At 41.5% G+C, this 19,318-nt stretch overlaps 1 protein-coding gene across 1 annotated transcript in view; it reads right to left on the bottom strand.

Moving 5' to 3' along the window:
* Positions 1–18,917, bottom strand: part of emx3 (empty spiracles homeobox 3) — a 29,633-nt gene extending 10,716 nt beyond the window's left edge. Inside the window, exons 1-2 of the mRNA XM_043704056.2 lie at positions 18,314–18,917; positions 6,541–6,725 (exon numbers count right to left, since the gene is read on the bottom strand). Of these exons, the coding sequence (XP_043559991.1) occupies positions 6,541–6,725; positions 18,314–18,665 (537 nt within the window). The 5' untranslated portion in view covers positions 18,666–18,917. The remainder of the gene's footprint in view (positions 1–6,540; positions 6,726–18,313) is intronic.
* Between the last annotated feature and the right edge of the window lie 401 nt (positions 18,918–19,318).

Genomic DNA, 19,318 nt, shown 5'->3' with positions numbered 1-19,318 from the left:
TGATCCGTCCTAACCACTGAAAATTGGAATTGAGATTGAAGGGGAAACGCAGCATTGGGGCTGGCGTGATGGAAGTGAACCGATCTCGCCTCTTTCAGAGCCATGCCAACTGATTTGATTTCCAGTTAGTATCATGCAACTGAAAAAAAAACGACGATCTATCCAGAATAAATATATTTATAAAAAGGAGTAAACAGCCGCTAAATCTGGGTTTCTCTGTCAAACCGAAACAATCCGAATTCCAGCACTGCAATTCAAGCGTCCAACGCAAACTCATCTATTTCCGAAATCATATTAAAACAAAATACGTTGTTTTTCAACTTGTACGTTGCACATTTACATCCTCCAAATGTCACTTAATTCACCTGGTTACAGTTTCGGGAGTAATGTGAATGAAATAGAGTGCAGCTGTGGTTCTGGACCTGGAAGAGATTTCTCTTCCTGAGCCTGTGTATGTGTGTGCTTGTGTTTATGGGTCTGTATTTCTGAGACCGTGCGTTTCTACCCTCCGGAATATGGATCTGTGCTGTCTGTGGGCTTTATGTGAGGAACTTTGGTGTGGTTCCATCTAACATCGCTGTGTGTGAGAGTCAATGGATGCTGTGCCTGTGTTTGTATCGAGGGATGTGTGAGTCAATGAAATTCATTACCTGTGTGAGCTGTTGCTGTCGTGCATCTGCACCTCATTTGTGTCAGCGTGTATGCGTTATGTGTCAATGGGTCTGACTTCTTCACTGTATTTATATTTGTCTGTTACAATGTATTTACGTCTGTGTGTATATAAGTCTGTGAATATTAATGTATTTAATTTAATTTTTTATCTGGATGAGGGTATCACTGCCTAGACCATCCAGAAGGCAGTGGGTCTGGAGTCACATGTAGGTCAGATAGGTATGGTATGGTATGGATAGCAAATTCCTTCCCTAAAGGACATGAGTGAACCAGATGGTTTTCGGATGACCAACAATGGATTCACAGTCATCATTCGACTTCCAAATCTTGTTTTGCTTTAATTGAACCGGAGACACCAGCACAATATCATTAGACCACTGCCTCCCCTTATGTGTCTGGGTCATTTATATCTGCAATTATGGGTCTGAGTGTGTAAATGTATTTATATCAGTGTGCCTGTGGGTCTGTGTGAGTCAATGTGTTTACATCAGCGTGTCTGTGGGTCTGTGTGCCTCAATGTATTTATATCAGTGTGTCTGTGGGTCTGTGTGTCAATGTATTTATATCAGTGTGTCTGTGGGTCTGTGTGCCTCAATGTATTTATATCAGTGTGTCTGTGGGTCTGTGTGCATCAATGTATTTATATCTGTGCGTCTGTGGGTCTGTGTGAGTCATGTGTTTATATCAGTGTGTCTGTGGGTCTGTGTGAGTCAATGTGTTTACATCAGTGTGTCTGTGGGTCTGTGTGTCAATGTATTTATATCAGTGTGTCTGTGGGTCTGTGTGTGTCAATGTATTTATATCAGTGTGTCTGTGGGTCTGTGTGTCAATGTATTTATATCAGTGTGTCTGTGGGTCTGTGTGTGTCAATGTATTTATATCAGTGTGTCTGTGGGTCTGTGTGCATCAATGTATTTATATCTGTGCGTCTGTGGGTCTGTGTGAGTCATGTGTTTATATCAGTGTGTCTGTGGGTCTGTGTGAGTCAATGTGTTTACATCAGTGTGTCTGTGGGTCTGTGTGTCAATGTATTTATATCAGTGTGTCTGTGGGTCTGTGTGTGTCAATGTATTTATATCAGTGTGTCTGTGGGTCTGTGTGTCAATGTATTTATATCAGTATGTCTGTGGGTCTGTGTGTGTCAATGTATTTATATCAGTATGTCTGTGGGTCTGTGTGTCAATGTATTTATATCAGTGTGTCTGTGGGTCAGTGTGAGTCAATGTATTTATATCAGTGTGTCTGTGGGTCTGTGTGAGTCAATGTATTTATATCAGTGTGTCTGTGGGTCTGTGTGTGTCAATGTATTTATATCAGTGTGTCTGTGGGTCTGTGTGTCAATGTATTTATATCAGTATGTCTGTGGGTCTGTGTGTGTCAATGTATTTATATCAGTATGTCTGTGGGTCTGTGTGTGTCAATGTATTTATATCAGTGTGTCTGTGGGTCAGTGTGAGTCAATGTATTTATATCAGTGTGTCTGTGGGTCTGTGTGAGTCAATGTATTTATATCAGTGTGTCTGTGGGTCTGTGTGAGTCAATGTGTTTACATCAGTGTGTCTGTGGGTCTGTGTGTCAATGTATTTATATCAATGTGTCTGTGGGTCTGTGTGCATCAATGTATTTATATCAGTATGTCTGTGGGTCTGTGTGTGTCAATGTATTTATATCAGTGTGTTTGTTGGTCTGTGTGCATCAATGTATTTATATCTATGCGTCTGTGGGTCTATGTGTGTGTCAATGTATTTATATCAGTGTGTCTGTGGGTCTGAGTGTGTCAATGTATTTATATCAGTGTGTCCGTGGGTCTATGTGTGTCAATGTATTTATATCAGTGTGTCTTGGGTCTGTGTGTGTCAATGTATTTATATCTGTGCGTCTGTGGGTCTATGTGTGTGTCAATTTATATCTGTGGTCTGTAGATCTGGATGTGTCAATGTATTTATATCAGTGTGTCTGTGGGTTTGTGTGTGACAATGTACTTATATTAGTGTGTCTGTGGGTCTATGTGTGTGTCAGTGTATTTATATTAGTGTGTCTGTGTGTGTCAATGTATTTATATCAGTGTGTCTGTGGGTCTGTGTGCATCAATGTATTTATATCAGTGTACCTGTGGGTCTGTGTGTGTCAATATATTTATATCAGTGTGTCCGCGGGTCTGTGTGTGTCAATGTATTTATATCAGTGTGTCTGTGGGTCTATTTGTGTGTCAATTTATATCAGTGTGTCTGTGTCTGTCAATGTATTTATATCAGTGTGTCTGTGGGTTTATGTGTGTGTCAATTTATATCAGTGTGTCTGTGGGTCTGTGTGTGTCAGTGTATTTATATCAGTGTGCCTGTGGGTCTGTGTGTGTCAGTGTATTTATATCAGTGTGTCTGTGGGTCTGTGTGCGTTAATGTAAATGTGTGTGTCTCAGATCAACCAAGACCTTTTTAAATGCCAGGGCCGATTCGAAGGGCACGATAGTTTAGTTCCACTTCTACATCTTACGGTCTGTCTGTTTGAATCTGTACATTCCTGCTGTTCTCTCTTGGCTTCATGTTGCTGTCCATAGGAATCGTTTTGTCTTTGTATGTGAGAGAAAGGCTTTTCGGAAATCTCTGTACACGGCAACATCCATGTGGATGAATTGACGATTAAAAAGGAACCGTTTTGTGTTCCATTTGATTGATATTTTCTTGCTAAACTAAACAGCAAACCCTCCCAATCCTCCTGGCACCATTTTGGCTTTTATTGCCCCAGTAAGGCTTCTGGAAGTGCAGTCAAAACAGGATTCTGTCGTGGGGGTTGGTTACTATTTGCACAGAACTTTATGTGGCGTTTCTGAATTATTATACTCGCTCACAGAAACTGGTCAGAACCAGCTTACATCCTTTTGACAAGGCGCATAGCGTTTAACTTAATCGTGGGCCTTACATCAGAAAGCTGCGATCAATGGCGCAAATTGTATCCATGAATTTACTGAAGGAGCCGACAACAATTTAAATAAATCGCCGAGAGAAAACGAGTGTGTGTGTGTGTTGGGGGTGGGGGGGGGGGGGGTGTTGGTTGGTGGGGTTCTTTTGATATACGGTCTCGCTTTACCTATTCCACCCCGATAGAGAAATACAGTCCATTGTGAGTGTGTGTGTATCGGAACTGCGTGGTCAAATCTCTGCTTTCCATTCGATCACGACCATGAAACGGCTCAAAAGCGCATGAAACTGACTTCAACTCCCCTTTGGTTAGATAACATTAAACATGGTGGTGCCTTCTTTTCGAGGGTGAGGGTGATTTGCTGCGTTGATGTCCGGCTCTGTTTATCAACAGAAGTTAATGGGTAAATAATGAAAGGGAGCATGAATATTGACGTCTTAATACTGAAGGGCCGTGGTTTCAACGTAATTGGTGCAGCCACCTTTCACTGTGCAGAGGATATCGCTTTCAAAATCACAGCCTGAATCAACAACTACCTGCTCAAGGTTTTTACCTAAATTGATGCTCCCTGCCTAGGACCGACAGCAATGTCAGTCAGTCCAGATACCAGCTCATTTGATATCCTTGAGTTGCAAAGGACAAAATACACGGCCACGATTCGATCCAATTACAATTGTAGAATTATGGTAGTTACCTATTTAAAGCAATATTTACATCTGACCAGGTAGCTGTCACTAGTTAATGACCAATGTAGTAATCTCATCAACAATAGTCGCTTAGAATCATATAGCACGGCAACAGACCATTCGACCCAACCAGTCCATGCCGACCATAATCCCAAACTAAATTCGCTCCACCCACCCTGCTCCTGGCCCATATCCCTCCAACCCTTTCCTATTCATGTCCTTATCCAAATGTCTTTTAAACATTGTCACTGTACCCACACCCACCACTTCCTCTGGCAGCTCATTCCACATGCAAACCATTCGCCATTCTTCTGAAAAATGTGCCCCGTTGTCTTGAAATCCTCCAGCCCAGGGAAAGGACAACTGCCGTTAACTCTATCTATACTCATCTATTTTATAAATTTCTCAGGTCACCTCTCAACCCCCTCCACCTCAGTGAAAACAAGTCCCAGCCTATCCAGCCTTCATTACCCAAACCTTCCATTCCCAGCAACATCCTGATAAATCTCTTCTGAACCCTATCCAGCAAAATAATATCCTTCCTACAACAGAGCAACAAGAACTGAACACAATGCTCCAGAAGAGGCCTCACCAATGTCCTGTACAACCTCAACATGACTTCCCAACTCCGACACTCAAAGGATTGAACAATGAGGACGTGGGCCAAATGCCTTTTTATCCACTCTGTCTATATGTGATTCAAACTTCACAGAATTATGTACCTGCACCCCTAGGTCCCTCTGTTCTCCAACCCTTTCACGAAACAAAGTCCCAACGACTCAGACCACATTGTACTCAGCAGAATACCAGGTGCAAACCAACGGCTGTATCCGATCCGAATGAAATAAACCTTCCCATCGCACCCACTCCCTGTGCAGAGAACATTTAAACTAGGTATTTTACCGAGCAGTCTGAAGACAACCCTCCTGATTACCCATGTTTACAGTGCTCAACACACTGAATATTCCAGCACCCACTTCACTCAAGTACTGCAATGCTGTACCCAGTCTATTTACACATTAGCGCCTTCTGCAAGTTAGCCTCCTTTTGGATCACTTTATCACATTGCAGTTTTGACTCAGACCTTGTTGAGGAATCGCTGTTTAAATAGACTGAGGAGTACATTATAACACATGGATTTGTTCATATGCAGTCTGTCCAGACGCCAACCCATCTGATAAACATTGACATCGCTTTTGTCAGCGCTGTGGAATTCTCGGGGTCCACATCTAACTCTAACCTTTTTAGAATATGCGTTCTTTAATATTTGGTCTTTAGTAAGAAACGAATAATTCAGGTATGTGCATTTTTTTGTTGTTGCAATTTTCTTATTTTGGGGTATGCCATCACCTACATTAGTAAAATGTGATAGTTTCCATTTTACACCAGACTGAGTATGGGGATGGCACAATGATCGCAAGATGTGTGTGCTGCAACAACAGACACACATGGCGACAGAATGTTCCATTTATTACCGCTTGCATGTCATTTGTCTTTCATAGCGACACACTGTTTCTGAATAAACAGGATACACCTTCCTTTCTCGAACTTTCATCTGAGCTGCCCCTCTGAGTCAGATTTTGATTTCTCTCTCTCTCGCTCTCTCACTCGGCGGGGAGATCCAGCAGTTTTAAAGACCCCCAGTTGCCCGGGTAATAAAGTGATGGAATAGAAAACTCTCTGCCTGCCGTGTTGACAGAGTGCTGTCACGCTTCTCTCTGCGTGTTAGCTTCGTCTATGTATCGCCCCTCTCTCTCCGCGTGAACATTCCTCCTGAACGGTTCGGGTATTCACAGAAATATCCCTTGAATTAGCCGCGAACAAGCTCCCTCGATCAACGAATCGCAACGATATATCTGGATGTTATTATATTCGGCTGCATGTAACTTGGTTAGTTTAAACAACAGCTGATTTTGAACTGCCTGCAGACCCCAGCTTCTTATTCCTGTCCTCTCACGCGGAGAGAAACTGTTTCACGTTTAGTTTTGCGCAGAATTACACCTCAGAAGGGAGTGTTCGGCCCGTCGTGATAGGTCTCTGAGGGGATTACCCAATCAGGCACAGCTCCGTGCCCTTCATCCTGCCAAGTATTCATTTTCAACTAAATATCCATTCCCTTGTGAGTGAGCTGGCAGAACCCCTTTAGCTGAATCACAAATCGCTGCATAAAAACATGATTGTCAGAGCCCCAGCCCATACTCCTTCCTGCCAACGTCTAATATCTCTGCAGCTCTCTATCCAGCTGTCTATTCAACATGCTTACCTGGGTTTCTGTGAGGCACAGGCTATTCGCTAACTGTTTCCGCTCGGCTCCCACCACGTAGTGATTTTTCTCGAAGGCTCTCTCTAACCTCAGGAGCTGGGAAGGAGAGAAGGCCGTCCGAATCCGTTTGGGTTTTCTGGTGAACGGGCCGTGGAGGAGTAAACCCTCGGCTCCCCCTTCACTGCCTAGGAACAGAAACAAACAAAAAATAACCAGGGCTAGATGCAATTCCAATCACTGCTTCAGTGTCTTTGCTTTAACCTTGCCTCTGAAGAATGTTGTGACTGCTCTCACTGCACGTTAACAAACTGGAACAGAAATCGCACTTTAGCCAATGTGGTTCATTTCTCTGCCAAGATGCGTGTTTCTTTAAATTTAGTACCTCAAACCGTTCCACAACCATCATCAATGGCAGGCCTGTTAACAATAGTACATCACCCCGGTGTTCTGTGGAAAAAATAATCTCTTTTTCAGGTACGACCCCACTTTTGGAAGGACAGTACTCTGAATAATGACAACGCTGAGTCTATTTCGCGCAGTTAAGCGGATATGATCGCGAATTTCCTTGTGTCTGCACTTCGCTCAATACTGAGGAACAGCACTGACTTAAGTCGCCCAAGTTATAGTCGAGAGAGTGCTGGTGGAAAAGCACAGCAGGTCAGGCAGCATCCGAGGAGCAGGAAAAATCGACGTGTCGATAAGCCCCACTCCTGATGAAGGGCTCTTACTCGACACGTCAATTCTCCTGCTCCTCGGATGCTGCCTGACCTGCTGTGCTTTTCCACCAGCACTCTCTCGACTACAACTTGGGCGACTTAAGTCAGTGCTGTTCCTCAGTATTGAGCGAAGTGCAGACGCAAGGACCTGCTGTGCTTTTCCAGCCCCACATTCTCGACTCTGATCTCACTTTCTGACCTGCAGTCCTCACTTTCTCCTCCCCCAAGTTATACCTGATTTCAAAATGCTATGACAAACTTTCAAAAAAAAAACATTAACTTTATTATCGAGGCAGTTTGTTAAAGTTACCAGATCAATGACACAGAAACGAATATGCTCCAACCATTAGTTTTTTTTTTGCAGCAAAACAATTAAATATTAAATAAGAATGGCTGGGAAGATGGTGCTTATTGTTTAGTTATTAATATCTGAGCCGTTGCAGTGCGGGTATATAAGTGTTATATATTAGATATGCGCAGTGTAATTAAACACGATCATACTGCAATGTGCCAACAAAATTCACACTGAAAGGGAAAGGGAAACGAACACTGGTATTGGCACAGTTCCCATTTAATCAACAACATCACCGCCAGAGTGAGGAGGACCAGAAACTGTGACCTTATTTTGGGTCTAAGCTTGATACAAGCCACACTCTCTTGTTCAGGGGAAATGGATAAGGCTCGGCCTCCAAGTTACGTGACAGTTTTTGAGTACAGAACTATCTCGGTTAAAATCATCAGCGCTGCGTTGAGATTGTGGTGACGGTACAGGGAAAACGATATCCTTGTCTAGAATCTGTTAGCCTTGATTTACGGTTAGCGGAACTCTGGTGTTTAGCGCCACAGTAAGGAAATGGGTTGTGTTCAACAGTTGATTTTGATTTTAGGGTTGGGCTTTAAAGTTTGGGCTTATAGAGTGGTTTAAACAGAAAAGGGTTCAGGATTGGTTTTAGTGTTTGTAGTGGGGGGTGGTTGTAGAGTCTGAAGTTGGGGATTGATTCTCCTGTCCATGATTGGGGGCAGTTCTAGAATCGGTGATTGGGATTGGTTCTCGTATCTGAGAATGGGGATGGTTCTCGTATCGGGATTGGGTCTGGGGTTAGAGCTAGATTTGACTATTATACACACCATAATCTCTGCTGTTTGTTTTTGCAATTTTGTGTTTGTTACCCTGCAGAGCTATCATTTTTGATCTATACTCTAATTTGCATATTACGCATAATCACATTATGTATACAACCAACACCTGCTCGATAAAGTACCTTTTGTTTTAAATGGTCAATCGCAGACACGGATAAGATGTAAACAAAACCGGAAGTGTAGCGCAAAGTTTGATCCTGTTAGGGTGTTTTGTTATAAAGTAGGATATACTAGCCAAGTCATTACTTTTTTTACTTAATCAAACGGGAGGAACTGCTTCCAGGACAAGTATAGACTCAACAAAAGGAATCACGGCAGGAGTGCATTCGCTTTTCAATAGTATTCTCGACATCGGATGGAAGAGTGGCAATTTCTCAATAATTAGAAGCTGCTAACGAAGGTGTGCTGGTCACTATATCTGAGACTTCCATTTCCCCATTAGCAAGATGACAAAAACAGTCAATGGCGGCACTCAGACTAAATCAGACTCCTTTAAAACTCTGACCCGCTTTCCCGGAATGGCCCCTCGGGAATTCAGTTGTACAGTGGCACGTTTCCGAGAAGTAAATGCAATGGAGAGCTGTCCTCACTGTATCAGCTAGATTCTGGAATGCTAGGATCTGAGGGGAATGTGAGCTGCTGGGTGGAGGTGTTCGCTCCTGATTTTGAGGAAAATGCCTGATTGAGAGAAGGGAGTGGTGTCAATGCACCGGTTAGCTGCTGGAGGCTGAAATGAGGTTAAAAGGTTGGAATAACGACACATGGTCAAACGTGGTACAGCAAAATAACAGGACTGCACTCGGGTAAACATCAATCTAGGTATGGTTTTTGAAACGTTTGGAAAGTACTGCACTGACAGAAATTAAGTGTTAGCAAGGATGCGAGAATTAAATAACACAGGGATTAAAAAATTACAGTATACATGTCATGGTGAGAGAGGGAGAGAGTATACTGCAGGAATAAATTTCCATACACCCAAAGATTCTATCAGATTCTTGATGCCTTTATGTTTTAACTTGCACTTAAACAGAGATTGTAGAACAGAACAAAGCATAGATACTGAAAAGTAAAACAACACATTCCTTAGCAACAAGTACCTGTAATTTTGTTCAGGAGCTCAGCAGTTATATTAATTATCATACTGTTCTGTGTTTTGCAAACACAGAGGGATTATGTACTGACTCTTGATACTATATTTTAGAACTACTTTTAACAGAATGTAGACAAATGTATTTATTCACAATGTTGTCTGTATTGCTTTCCAGTTATTCTCCAGTCACTCTGGAACAATGCAACCCAACAATGATCTTATGCAAAGTAGACAGCAACGATCTGTGCATTATTAAGAGCTGATGATTGAGAAGGAAGATTGGGATGATCTACTAACGATAAGTAAGGGAAGGATAGGAGTGGTGTGGCTGAGAATTAATTGTCTGTTGATCTTAAGTTGATTGGGAAAACAAATCAAAGTGAGATTAGTTTTACCAGTATAGACTGATGTAGCATCTACTATGGAGAAGTCATGTATCACCTTCCATATTGCATTGAAAGTTGTCTGGATAGTGTGGGAGGGTGCAATGTGCAGACAGACCTCTTGCCCTGAATAATGATAAAGAATAATAATTGCCTGAAGTGTAAACTGCCATTGACCATGTGATATCTGTAGAGACTTCAATTATACAAGGCAAAAGCTCATGAGATACATTTGTCATGCATATTTACTTGGAGGCTTTCATTGAAGACCAAAGCCCAAAATACAGTCATGACTTCTTTGAAGAATGGTTTCAGACAACAATATCAATACTTGTGCAAAGTAATTTAAAGTTATCTGTTCTGTTGGTATTAACAACAACTATATATCATCTGGTTCAAGTAAGGGAAGCCTTTGATTTGTTTGGTTGGCCAAACTTGAATGTTTGTTTGTATCCTTGATATGCTACTGTACAGAACCAAGCTGTGTATGTGACTCTTTTCTTTATGAATAAAGTTTATTTTGAAATAAAAACAAGAATAATGTAGTCCTGCTCAAATAACCATAGCTAAAACTTCTAAAGATACTGAAATTGCAGCAACTCTAACAAATAAAAAGCATTATTTCTGGTTCAGATGTTTCAGAACAGGTTGTAGGGACAAGTGGTACACTTTCTGCATCCTTTAATTCTCAACGGTGGCTATGTTCCACATGCTAAGCCTCTCCTTCAACTATTTACAATTACAACATTTATACAACCAGCATGGGAATGTCAGAGAACGTAAAAGACAGACACATATCAACCATAATCATCCATACGTGAATAAAATTCTTAAGTTTTAAGCAGTTTATTCATTCTTCAACTGTGTTGTAAAGAAGACATTAGAGGGCTGAAAGGTAAAGTATTGGCTGCTGAAGATTTCTTAGGGTAGAATGCAGACCTCCACTGGTGTTGGCCAACATTCCAGACAGCTGATTCTTTCTCAGAATATTCTAAGCTTCACTATATGGTTGCCCTACTTGCTGTAGACACACTTCTTGGGCTAGTTTTGTTTGAATCTGTGAATTCTATGGCTCCAATACTAAATGTACTCCTCTATTTTATAACATTGCAGTGTCATTTGCTTCTGGGTAAATGCAGCAATTCTGTCAAGCATGGTGGCTCAGTGGTTAGCAATGCTGCCTCACAGTGTCTGGGACCCAGGCTGATTCCAGCCTCAGGCAACTGTCTGTGGAGTTTGCACATTCTCCCTGCGTTTGTACTGGTTTCCTCCCATAGTCCAAAGATGTGCAAGTTGGGTGAATTGGCCATGCTAAATTGCCCATAGTGTTCATGGATGTGTAGGCTAGCTGTATTAGTCAAGGGTAGATATAGGGTAGGGGAATGGCTCTGGGTGGGTTACTCTTTGGAAGGTCAGTGTGGATTGTTGGGCCAAAGGGCTTGTTTCCACACTGTAGGGATTCTGATTCAAACGAACACACTGATTACCTTTCACTTCTGCCACTGTTGTTTGACTATTTTTCCTTAAGTAAGTTCAGTAACCACAGATCTGAGTTGCAGTAAAATATTCACCTTTCAATTTGAGTATAGAAACTTTATAGAGTTCTGCATGCACTTATTGCTAATGAAACTAACGGAATGCTGACATGCAAAAGTCAGCATTTTGGTTTCCATTCTTTTCAACTGTTACAAAGTCATAGAGTCATAAAGTCATACAGCACGAAAACAGGCCCTTCGATCCAACCAGTCCATGCTAACCATAATCCCAAACTAAACTAGTCCCACCTGTCTGCTCCTGGCCCCTATGTATCCATCCTAATGTATTTTGCTTAACACGGCTCAGGGGAAATACAAGCACAAGAGCAATACTGAAGAGACAAGTAACCACAGCATATTTGTTTACTTTATGTATTGCTTTACTCACATTTTTTTGCTGTGATTAAAAAAGAGTGCAGCATATTGCTTTTAGTGTCCATGTAGTCATGTATAGGTAGTGACAGAATATCATTCTTTGAATAAAACTTGAAATAAAGTTTATTTGTGTTGTTAACCATAAAACTGAGCAATACCACTTAATCAAATAGCGAATGAATTCCAACCATAAAGCAACAATCATCTTGCCATGCTTCCAAAATTATTTGCTGAACATTCTTTTTCTCATTAGTGTTCCACCCTCTTTTCTGTTCTCTCCTGAGTTTTAACATTCTGTTAGGACATCATGCTGTACACTCTCACCCATGCAGTCATTAATTCGGTGTGATCCTTGAAGAGAATCTGCAAATTTTTCAACTATAGAAGACCGTAACAGTGAAGCCCAATTCTGATGCCACCTGATAGCCAATCACACGAACTTCAGGAAGACGAACTCTGGCTAATTTCCCAGTTGTTAATCTAAATATTGCAGCTAAAGCTTATTCACCTCCAAACACCTGATGCAGGTCAGGCAATGACCAGACTAACTTGGAATCTTTTTTGATTTGATGTAGAAGGCATGAACAGTATGTTATGTGTTGAAGAGGAGAATTAAAAAAGAATGTGTAGTTGTTAAATCAAGTTTCCACATTGACAGTACTTTGGGGAAAAAAAATCTGACTCTTATCCGGTGTGAAACTTTGCTTTGCATCAATTAAAGGAATGGGAAAGGTGGTGTGTTTTCAATTTATCTGATTTAAGGTATATGTTGGCTAATTCTATAAATGGTCCATAATAGTTTTTTGGAAATACTTGGTTGAATAGAAGACATAAACTTTTAATTTCTCCCTTGAATGTATTTTCAGTTCGTATGCACATTTTAGATTTTGATGGTTTTGCTAAGATATTTTGTGACAGGAGTTTTAGGACAAGCTAGGACTGAATCCAAACGCCGGGCTCATTAATTACAATGATCCAGTATTGCTGTGAATTTTATAAAAAGTGACTATTGCTTTACTTAGAATTTTTTTGCTCTGGATTACAGAGTTGTTTATAAGAGATTACTATTCAATGAAGGTCGACAGGTGAATTTGTTCTGCCATAATTGACACCTTGATTCCTGTTTATAAACAAAATGCATACCCGTGCCACTGTTAACTAAACAGTGCTCATTACGTTCCATTCAAATTCATGCTTTAAAATTCCTCATGGTGGAAACTGCTTTTTGTTTCTTAATTCATAGTTTAGGATTATTTCTTTAATGTTCTCACAATCCGAGGAAGTGTGGCTAAATGGTTATTTCTTAAGTGAACACATGCTTCCATGAAGGTGAATTATTCCTTAATTGAACCATTACTCCCAGGAGTATGAATATTTTCCTCAATTGGGCCACAAATTCAAACAAAGAGATTCCAAGTTCTCAGGGCAGTGCCTCGACATGCATTCTATAAACAGCGACAGCTTCAGGAAAATTATCAAGGAAGAAACTCAAAGCAGTCATCAAATACATATTCCACTATAAAACATCTCAGCGCTTTTAGAAACACAGAAGGATATACTTCTGAAGGAGCTCATTTAGAAATCTCTGTCATGACTGACCTTTTACTAAAACAAACTCACAGTCCTGATTTCTCTTTTTGTTTTTTTTCTTTTTTTTAAAGTTTCTCTCCTTTTTTCTATAAGCCATTAATAATGACTTTGTACGGCAATGCTCTAATAAACGTCTGTACAAATACGTTTTCCTAGTTTCTTACCTCAGCCTCTGATGGACCATCTTAAATTATTACCCCCATACCCTTCATAGATAGAGTCTCGATATGTTGAACAACTGGTCTTGACTATAGTTTCTAGATATGTCATTGCACACATTCCTGTAAATAAGCTCTATTGCCTTCTATAAATTAATAGCTTTTTTGTGTTCTCGATCCTTAAAAAATGTAACAAAAAAGATATTGCGGTTATTCATTTACATTGTTATCAATAACGCTACATTTATTGTTTCCATTAGAAATATTTACGCAGTAACATTGTAAAAAACAATTCCAAATAACCAGTTTGGGCATGTTATGACACACTTGCTAAACAGTGAATCCAGACCTTCTGGCCCAGAGGTATGGATACTACCACAGCACCACAAGAGCCCTACTGGAAGTTATATAATGTAACTTATCCTGTTGCATCTCAATTAATCAGCATATTATACAGATTCACTTTTAGAGCGTAGACATTTTGAAACCATCGAGTTACTATGTAAAAGGAGCAAGTGTGAGAAACTTTCAATAATCGTTGATGATGATTTAGTGAAAATGTTCCCCGAATGTTATTATCATCTGCAAAACATTTCAGACAAAGACTTTCAGATCTTATAACGGAGGGAAAAAATCATGAAGGGTTAAAAGTAAACATCAAATGAAATTGTAGGAATATAATTTCTTAGAAATGACTTTACAGTTGCATTTTAAAGCCAATTTTGCATAGTATTTATATTGCAAAAGTTCTTTCATGAGTTGTCATGTACTGTCGTTTGCATCTTATTCATAACAAACTCTTCGCAGAGTTTACCGTATGTGATCGCACACTGCGTGCTCGGTAACAGAAGGTCTGTTTCATGGCCTACTAATGACCAACGGTTTGCTACAGTTACCTACAGTGTCATGTGTATGTTTAAATACATGACCTGTGCAAATCACATAAACTATCATACATGCACCAACTGTAGTTCTACAAGTACTCTAGGTCTGGTTTAATCAACTACCCTACAAAAACAATGAGGTCATCGGTTTTATAAGGATGCTTCTCCTTCGATAAGACATCAGCAATTTGCATATGTTGCAAATGTAAAATATTTGTGCAAATAATGGGGTTAGTGATGTAAAGCAAGCTTCCAGCGCCCTTTTTAAAGAGTTGCTTAGAATGATCTCTATGCTGTAACTTCCGATGAATTTTCTCCGATTAAATTGGCACGAAACTGTTAACTAGACTGCATTCAGTAAACGTAATTTCAGGAAATGTAGATGAATTTGGACAATTATTTCTCCATATAAGCATTACAACAAATCTATCAAACAGTAGGCTCTCTAAATGTATGTTGAAATTATGTCAGACCAAAGGGTCTCACATTTAAGAAAGAGATGATGAGGAATTTCTTCCGGGAGATGGGAGTGAGTCTGTGGAATTTCTTTACCGCAGAGGGCTGTCCAGCTGGACCATAGAACACAGAGTATGTTCAAGAACATTAAGTATATTCAAGGCTGAGAGAGAGAGATTTTTCATCAGTAAGGGACTCGAGGTTAATATGTAAAAAAAACACAGAAAAGTGAAGTTGAGGATTATCAGGTCAATCACAATCTTATTGGATGGTGGAGTAGGCTCGATAAACTGAATGGTCTAGTCCTGTTGCTATGTCTGCTGGTCTTATGTCGGAAGCTATAAGGTTATATTTCAATAGATTTGAATGCAGAAATTGCGCTTGGTTTTGGAAGACGTTATAGTCAGCGAGGTACACACACCACACACCGCCGCACTAACCATTTTAAAAACATTGACAGGTCTGTAGGACACTCTGTATAGGCTTCAAGGGAAGTGTTCACATAATCTGTAATATTCTTTACACACGCGGAATGCAGTTTTTTTTTCAAGTCGTAGTCAAGTTCGCCATGAATCTAGCTTCCCATCAGTGAGGCTGATATGCTTGCGACGCGTTTTCTAACTTGGTTTGCATGTATATGTCGTATTCTTGGCAAAATGGTCTGTACAACGTGTAAATATACTCTGCACGAGCAGTCTATTATGTATGGTCTAAGATCTGTGTGTCATGCACAATACAGAGCTGCAATGGACTGCAGTCCACACTCTAACATGCACACACGGCCTGTAATATACACTTGCTGGACCTCAGTCCCCATACAGTCCCCAGTCTGCTATGAGCAAGGGCCCTACAAAGGATCATGTTTTTGTTTTATTCTGTGTAGCGCTTGAGATGAATTTACTATTTTAATCGGAGTCAACATTTTAATTTATACGGTACAATTAAAGTAATCCAGTGGGTGACCGAAGATTTATCTTGTTTTGAACTGCAATAATCTCAAATCTTCCCACACAGATCACACAGGGTCAACGAATCTTGTGTATTTTTAACAAAAAAATCTGACTTCTCTCCACAGATGCTGCCAGACCTGCAGGGCTTTTCCAGCAATTTTGGGTTTTTGTTTTGCTTCTGATTTACAGCATCCGCTGGTTTTGTTTTCGGTTTTTACCGTCTATTTTTAAAACCGGTTCCGTTGTCCACGACCCACCTACACGCAGACCACCGCTCAGTTCCCGTTCCAACCCAGCCACCACGTCTCATTCTATCCCACCATTTTGCCCCGACACCCAACTTAATGGCCCAAAGAATAGCTAGAATTTCGGACTAAGTTTAGACATTTCAACCGTCGCTCCTGCAAATGGACGGTTTCTTCAGTTTGAACTCACACCTCTTAAGGAACCGGTTACTATCATATTAGTGAAGGAGGCTTTACACCTTCCATTCCCTTTCAATGTCTGTATATTCACAAAAAATAAATGCAGAATTCCATTAAGGAAAAACTTGGAACAACAAAGGTCCCACACATGTTAACATTATAGAGTCCTACAGCTGGAAACAGACCCTTCGGCCCAACTCATCCATGCCGACCAGATATCCCAAATTAAACAAGTCCCACTTGCCCGCGTTTGGCCCATATCCCTCTGCTTCATGTCCCTGTCAGAGTGTTAAACGGCAGCACCGTCGCATTATAAAACCTTGCTGTATTACTTCTAATAGAAATCAAATGCTATGGTGTACAAACAGAGGCCAATGTTAAATATCCGCGGATTCAAGCTGTTCGCTAGGAATTCAATCTTTCGGTGTGAAATGTCAGCAGTGGCTTTATACAACTTGGTGAGAGGATGTGTGCGTTACTTGGGGAGTTCAGTAAATTGTGGTTTTAACCTGATCGAACTAAGGGAGAGTTTGTTGGATAAGTCCCGCAGATCTGTTTTCACAGCAAAGCATTAGCAGCGTATTTTGTTAAGAGGAGTACATCTGTGTTAACTGTTTTCAGGCTAAGTAGATTTTTTGTGTATAAATTCTAGACGGGAACTGTTTAAAAAGGTTGCAGTTGAAAAATATTATGCTATGATCACTTACAAAGTAATTGCTGATGTGATTTGTTTTTTTAATATATGTAAATGTGTTAATGATTGTGAAGATACTGAGACCATGCCTACTCGGTAAATAATCTCAGTGGGTTGGCGGTTTAACAACCCCCTCTGCCCTGTTCAAGTCTTTGACAATGCAAAAGAAAAAGGGTTCGAATTTAACCTGAGCTCCCCTCCATCTGATGTGCATCGGCTAAAAGGCATACTTACAGAACCTAGAGATTCCAAGCCACTAACATGCCCTGGAATAAGAATGTATATTAAACCAGCATTTTTATTGTAGCCCCACCGTGATCCAGGTTACAATTAGCAGCACAGAACTGAACTTCTAAAACAAAAACTTATCCGTCGACGTTGCTTTTAATAATTAATACGGGCCTCTTTATCATTCGAGGCTGTAATGTAGTCAGTTTGTATATAAAAAAGGATGAATTCTTTCCCAGAACGTGGAAGGGCCGGTGTTGGATTGGGGTGGACAAATTCAGAAGTCATCACCACCTAAACCAAGCAGGTTTAGTTGAAATCACAAGCTTTCGGAGGGCTGCTTTCAAAGGATTTCAAATAAACCAGTTGGACTGTAACCTGGTGTCGCGTGATTTCTGACTTTGTCCTCAGAACCATATTAGAAACATTTTATACTCTCTATGTTTTCACTGCAGGCTTGTTGCTCTGTGGAGTTTTACATCCGACCGGCAACTTCCTACCGAGGGGAGGATGTATCAGAGGCGCCCTGCCTACCTGATCCCCTCAGGTTCAAGCCATCAAACAGCTCCCGAGGCAGCAGCAGCAGCAGCAGGTAATGAGGGCGCCTGCAAATGGGAGGCGCCGCAGTTCGCCCGGTGTTCCTGAATCCTGCAAAACCATCTCCACCTGGCTTTTTCAACCAGCCCCAGAACCTTTCATCTTTGATGCAACGTTACGTTTTGAACTCAGCTTCAGTCTGAACTGGACCAGGGATTTCACCCACTTTCCTTTAGTCCAATCCTATTAAGCAGGAATTAAATACTATTTCAGCTTGTATTAAACAGATATTAATCACTATTTTAGCCTGCCTCGTATTTTAATTATTTGTCATTTTAAATAAATATATTTTGAAATCAGGAAATCTTCCCTCCCCCAAAAAACACGCACATGTATTGTTGGAGGTTCCACCTTGTAAAACTGGTTGGATTTTTTCAAACTTTGACTGTCGAGAGTAGACACCGGATATTTAAAACTGAAACTCCGAGACACAGGGAGTGAGGAACGGAGATTTGACTAAGATTCTGTAAAGCAGTTTAACATTTTACGCCTCTTTGCAACGTCGCTGGCCCGAAACTTTGTTGGTGTTACCCATAAGATGTTGAAATTTACCTTGAAATCTGTGACCCAGGTATCTGTTCCGTAACACCCAGGGGTAAAAGCTCAGCGCCTCTCTCTGTTGCGGTGCAAAGAAAGACTGTGCGGGGAGATGGTGCGGATTGCCCGGGTGCATCGACAGAGCGGGGCTGGCCGCATGTGTCACCGGCTCAGGGAACAGGAGCTCGGGGCTGCTGTAGAGAGTCCTGCCGGCGTTCGGGAAGCCACTTCCAAACGGGGCGGCGTGCACCGAGTCGGCGTATCTGAGAGCGGTGGGGCGCAGGGGCTCATCCCCTAGGGCCGAGGTGTTGTCTTTACCCACCAGAGCCTCGATGGTGAAGCATCTCTTGGCCGTGGGCTGGAACATGGCTCCCGCCAGACACTGGTGCGAAAGATCAAGGAGAGCTTGAGAAAGTCCAGCAGCAGGTATCAGTCTCTCCCCCGCCCCAGGAAACTCAATCCCTTAGATCCAGTGTTGGTCTGCAGGACATAGAACAATCCATATGCGTTCCGGGCAATGTCTGATTCGGTTTAAAAAAAAACCCCTTGTGCTAACGATTTCGAGCGGGATGATCTAATTAAAAGGGGGTTGACACTAACACAGCTCAGTGACTGCCAGCAGTTTCTCCCCGATTGGCTCCATTACCTGTCCTGTAACTGGGCTCGGGCACAGGCGTGGTGGACATGCGCACAAAGCGGCCAACCTCTTCCCATTGAAGAGTGACCGGGTGCCTCAACCCCACCTCCCCCCACACCCCCATTACACCACCCTACTACACACACTCACACTCTCTCACCCCCATTACACCACCCCACTACACACACACACACACTCACACTCTCACCCCCATTACACCACCCCACTACACACACTCACACTCTCTCACCCCCATTACACCACCCACTACACACTCTCACACACTCACACTCTCTCACCCCCTTTACACCACCCCACTACACACACTCTGACACACTCATACACACACACTCTGACACACTCACACTCTCACTCACCACCCC

Source organism: Chiloscyllium plagiosum, unplaced genomic scaffold (genome assembly GCF_037043375.1).
Source record: "Chiloscyllium plagiosum isolate Xiang-an unplaced genomic scaffold, Cpla_swu_hap1 HiC_scaffold_16, whole genome shotgun sequence".
Taxonomy (NCBI): domain Eukaryota; kingdom Metazoa; phylum Chordata; class Chondrichthyes; order Orectolobiformes; family Hemiscylliidae; genus Chiloscyllium; species Chiloscyllium plagiosum.
Note: the sequence above shows the minus strand (reverse complement) of the source record. Positions and strands in the feature narration are given on the sequence as shown.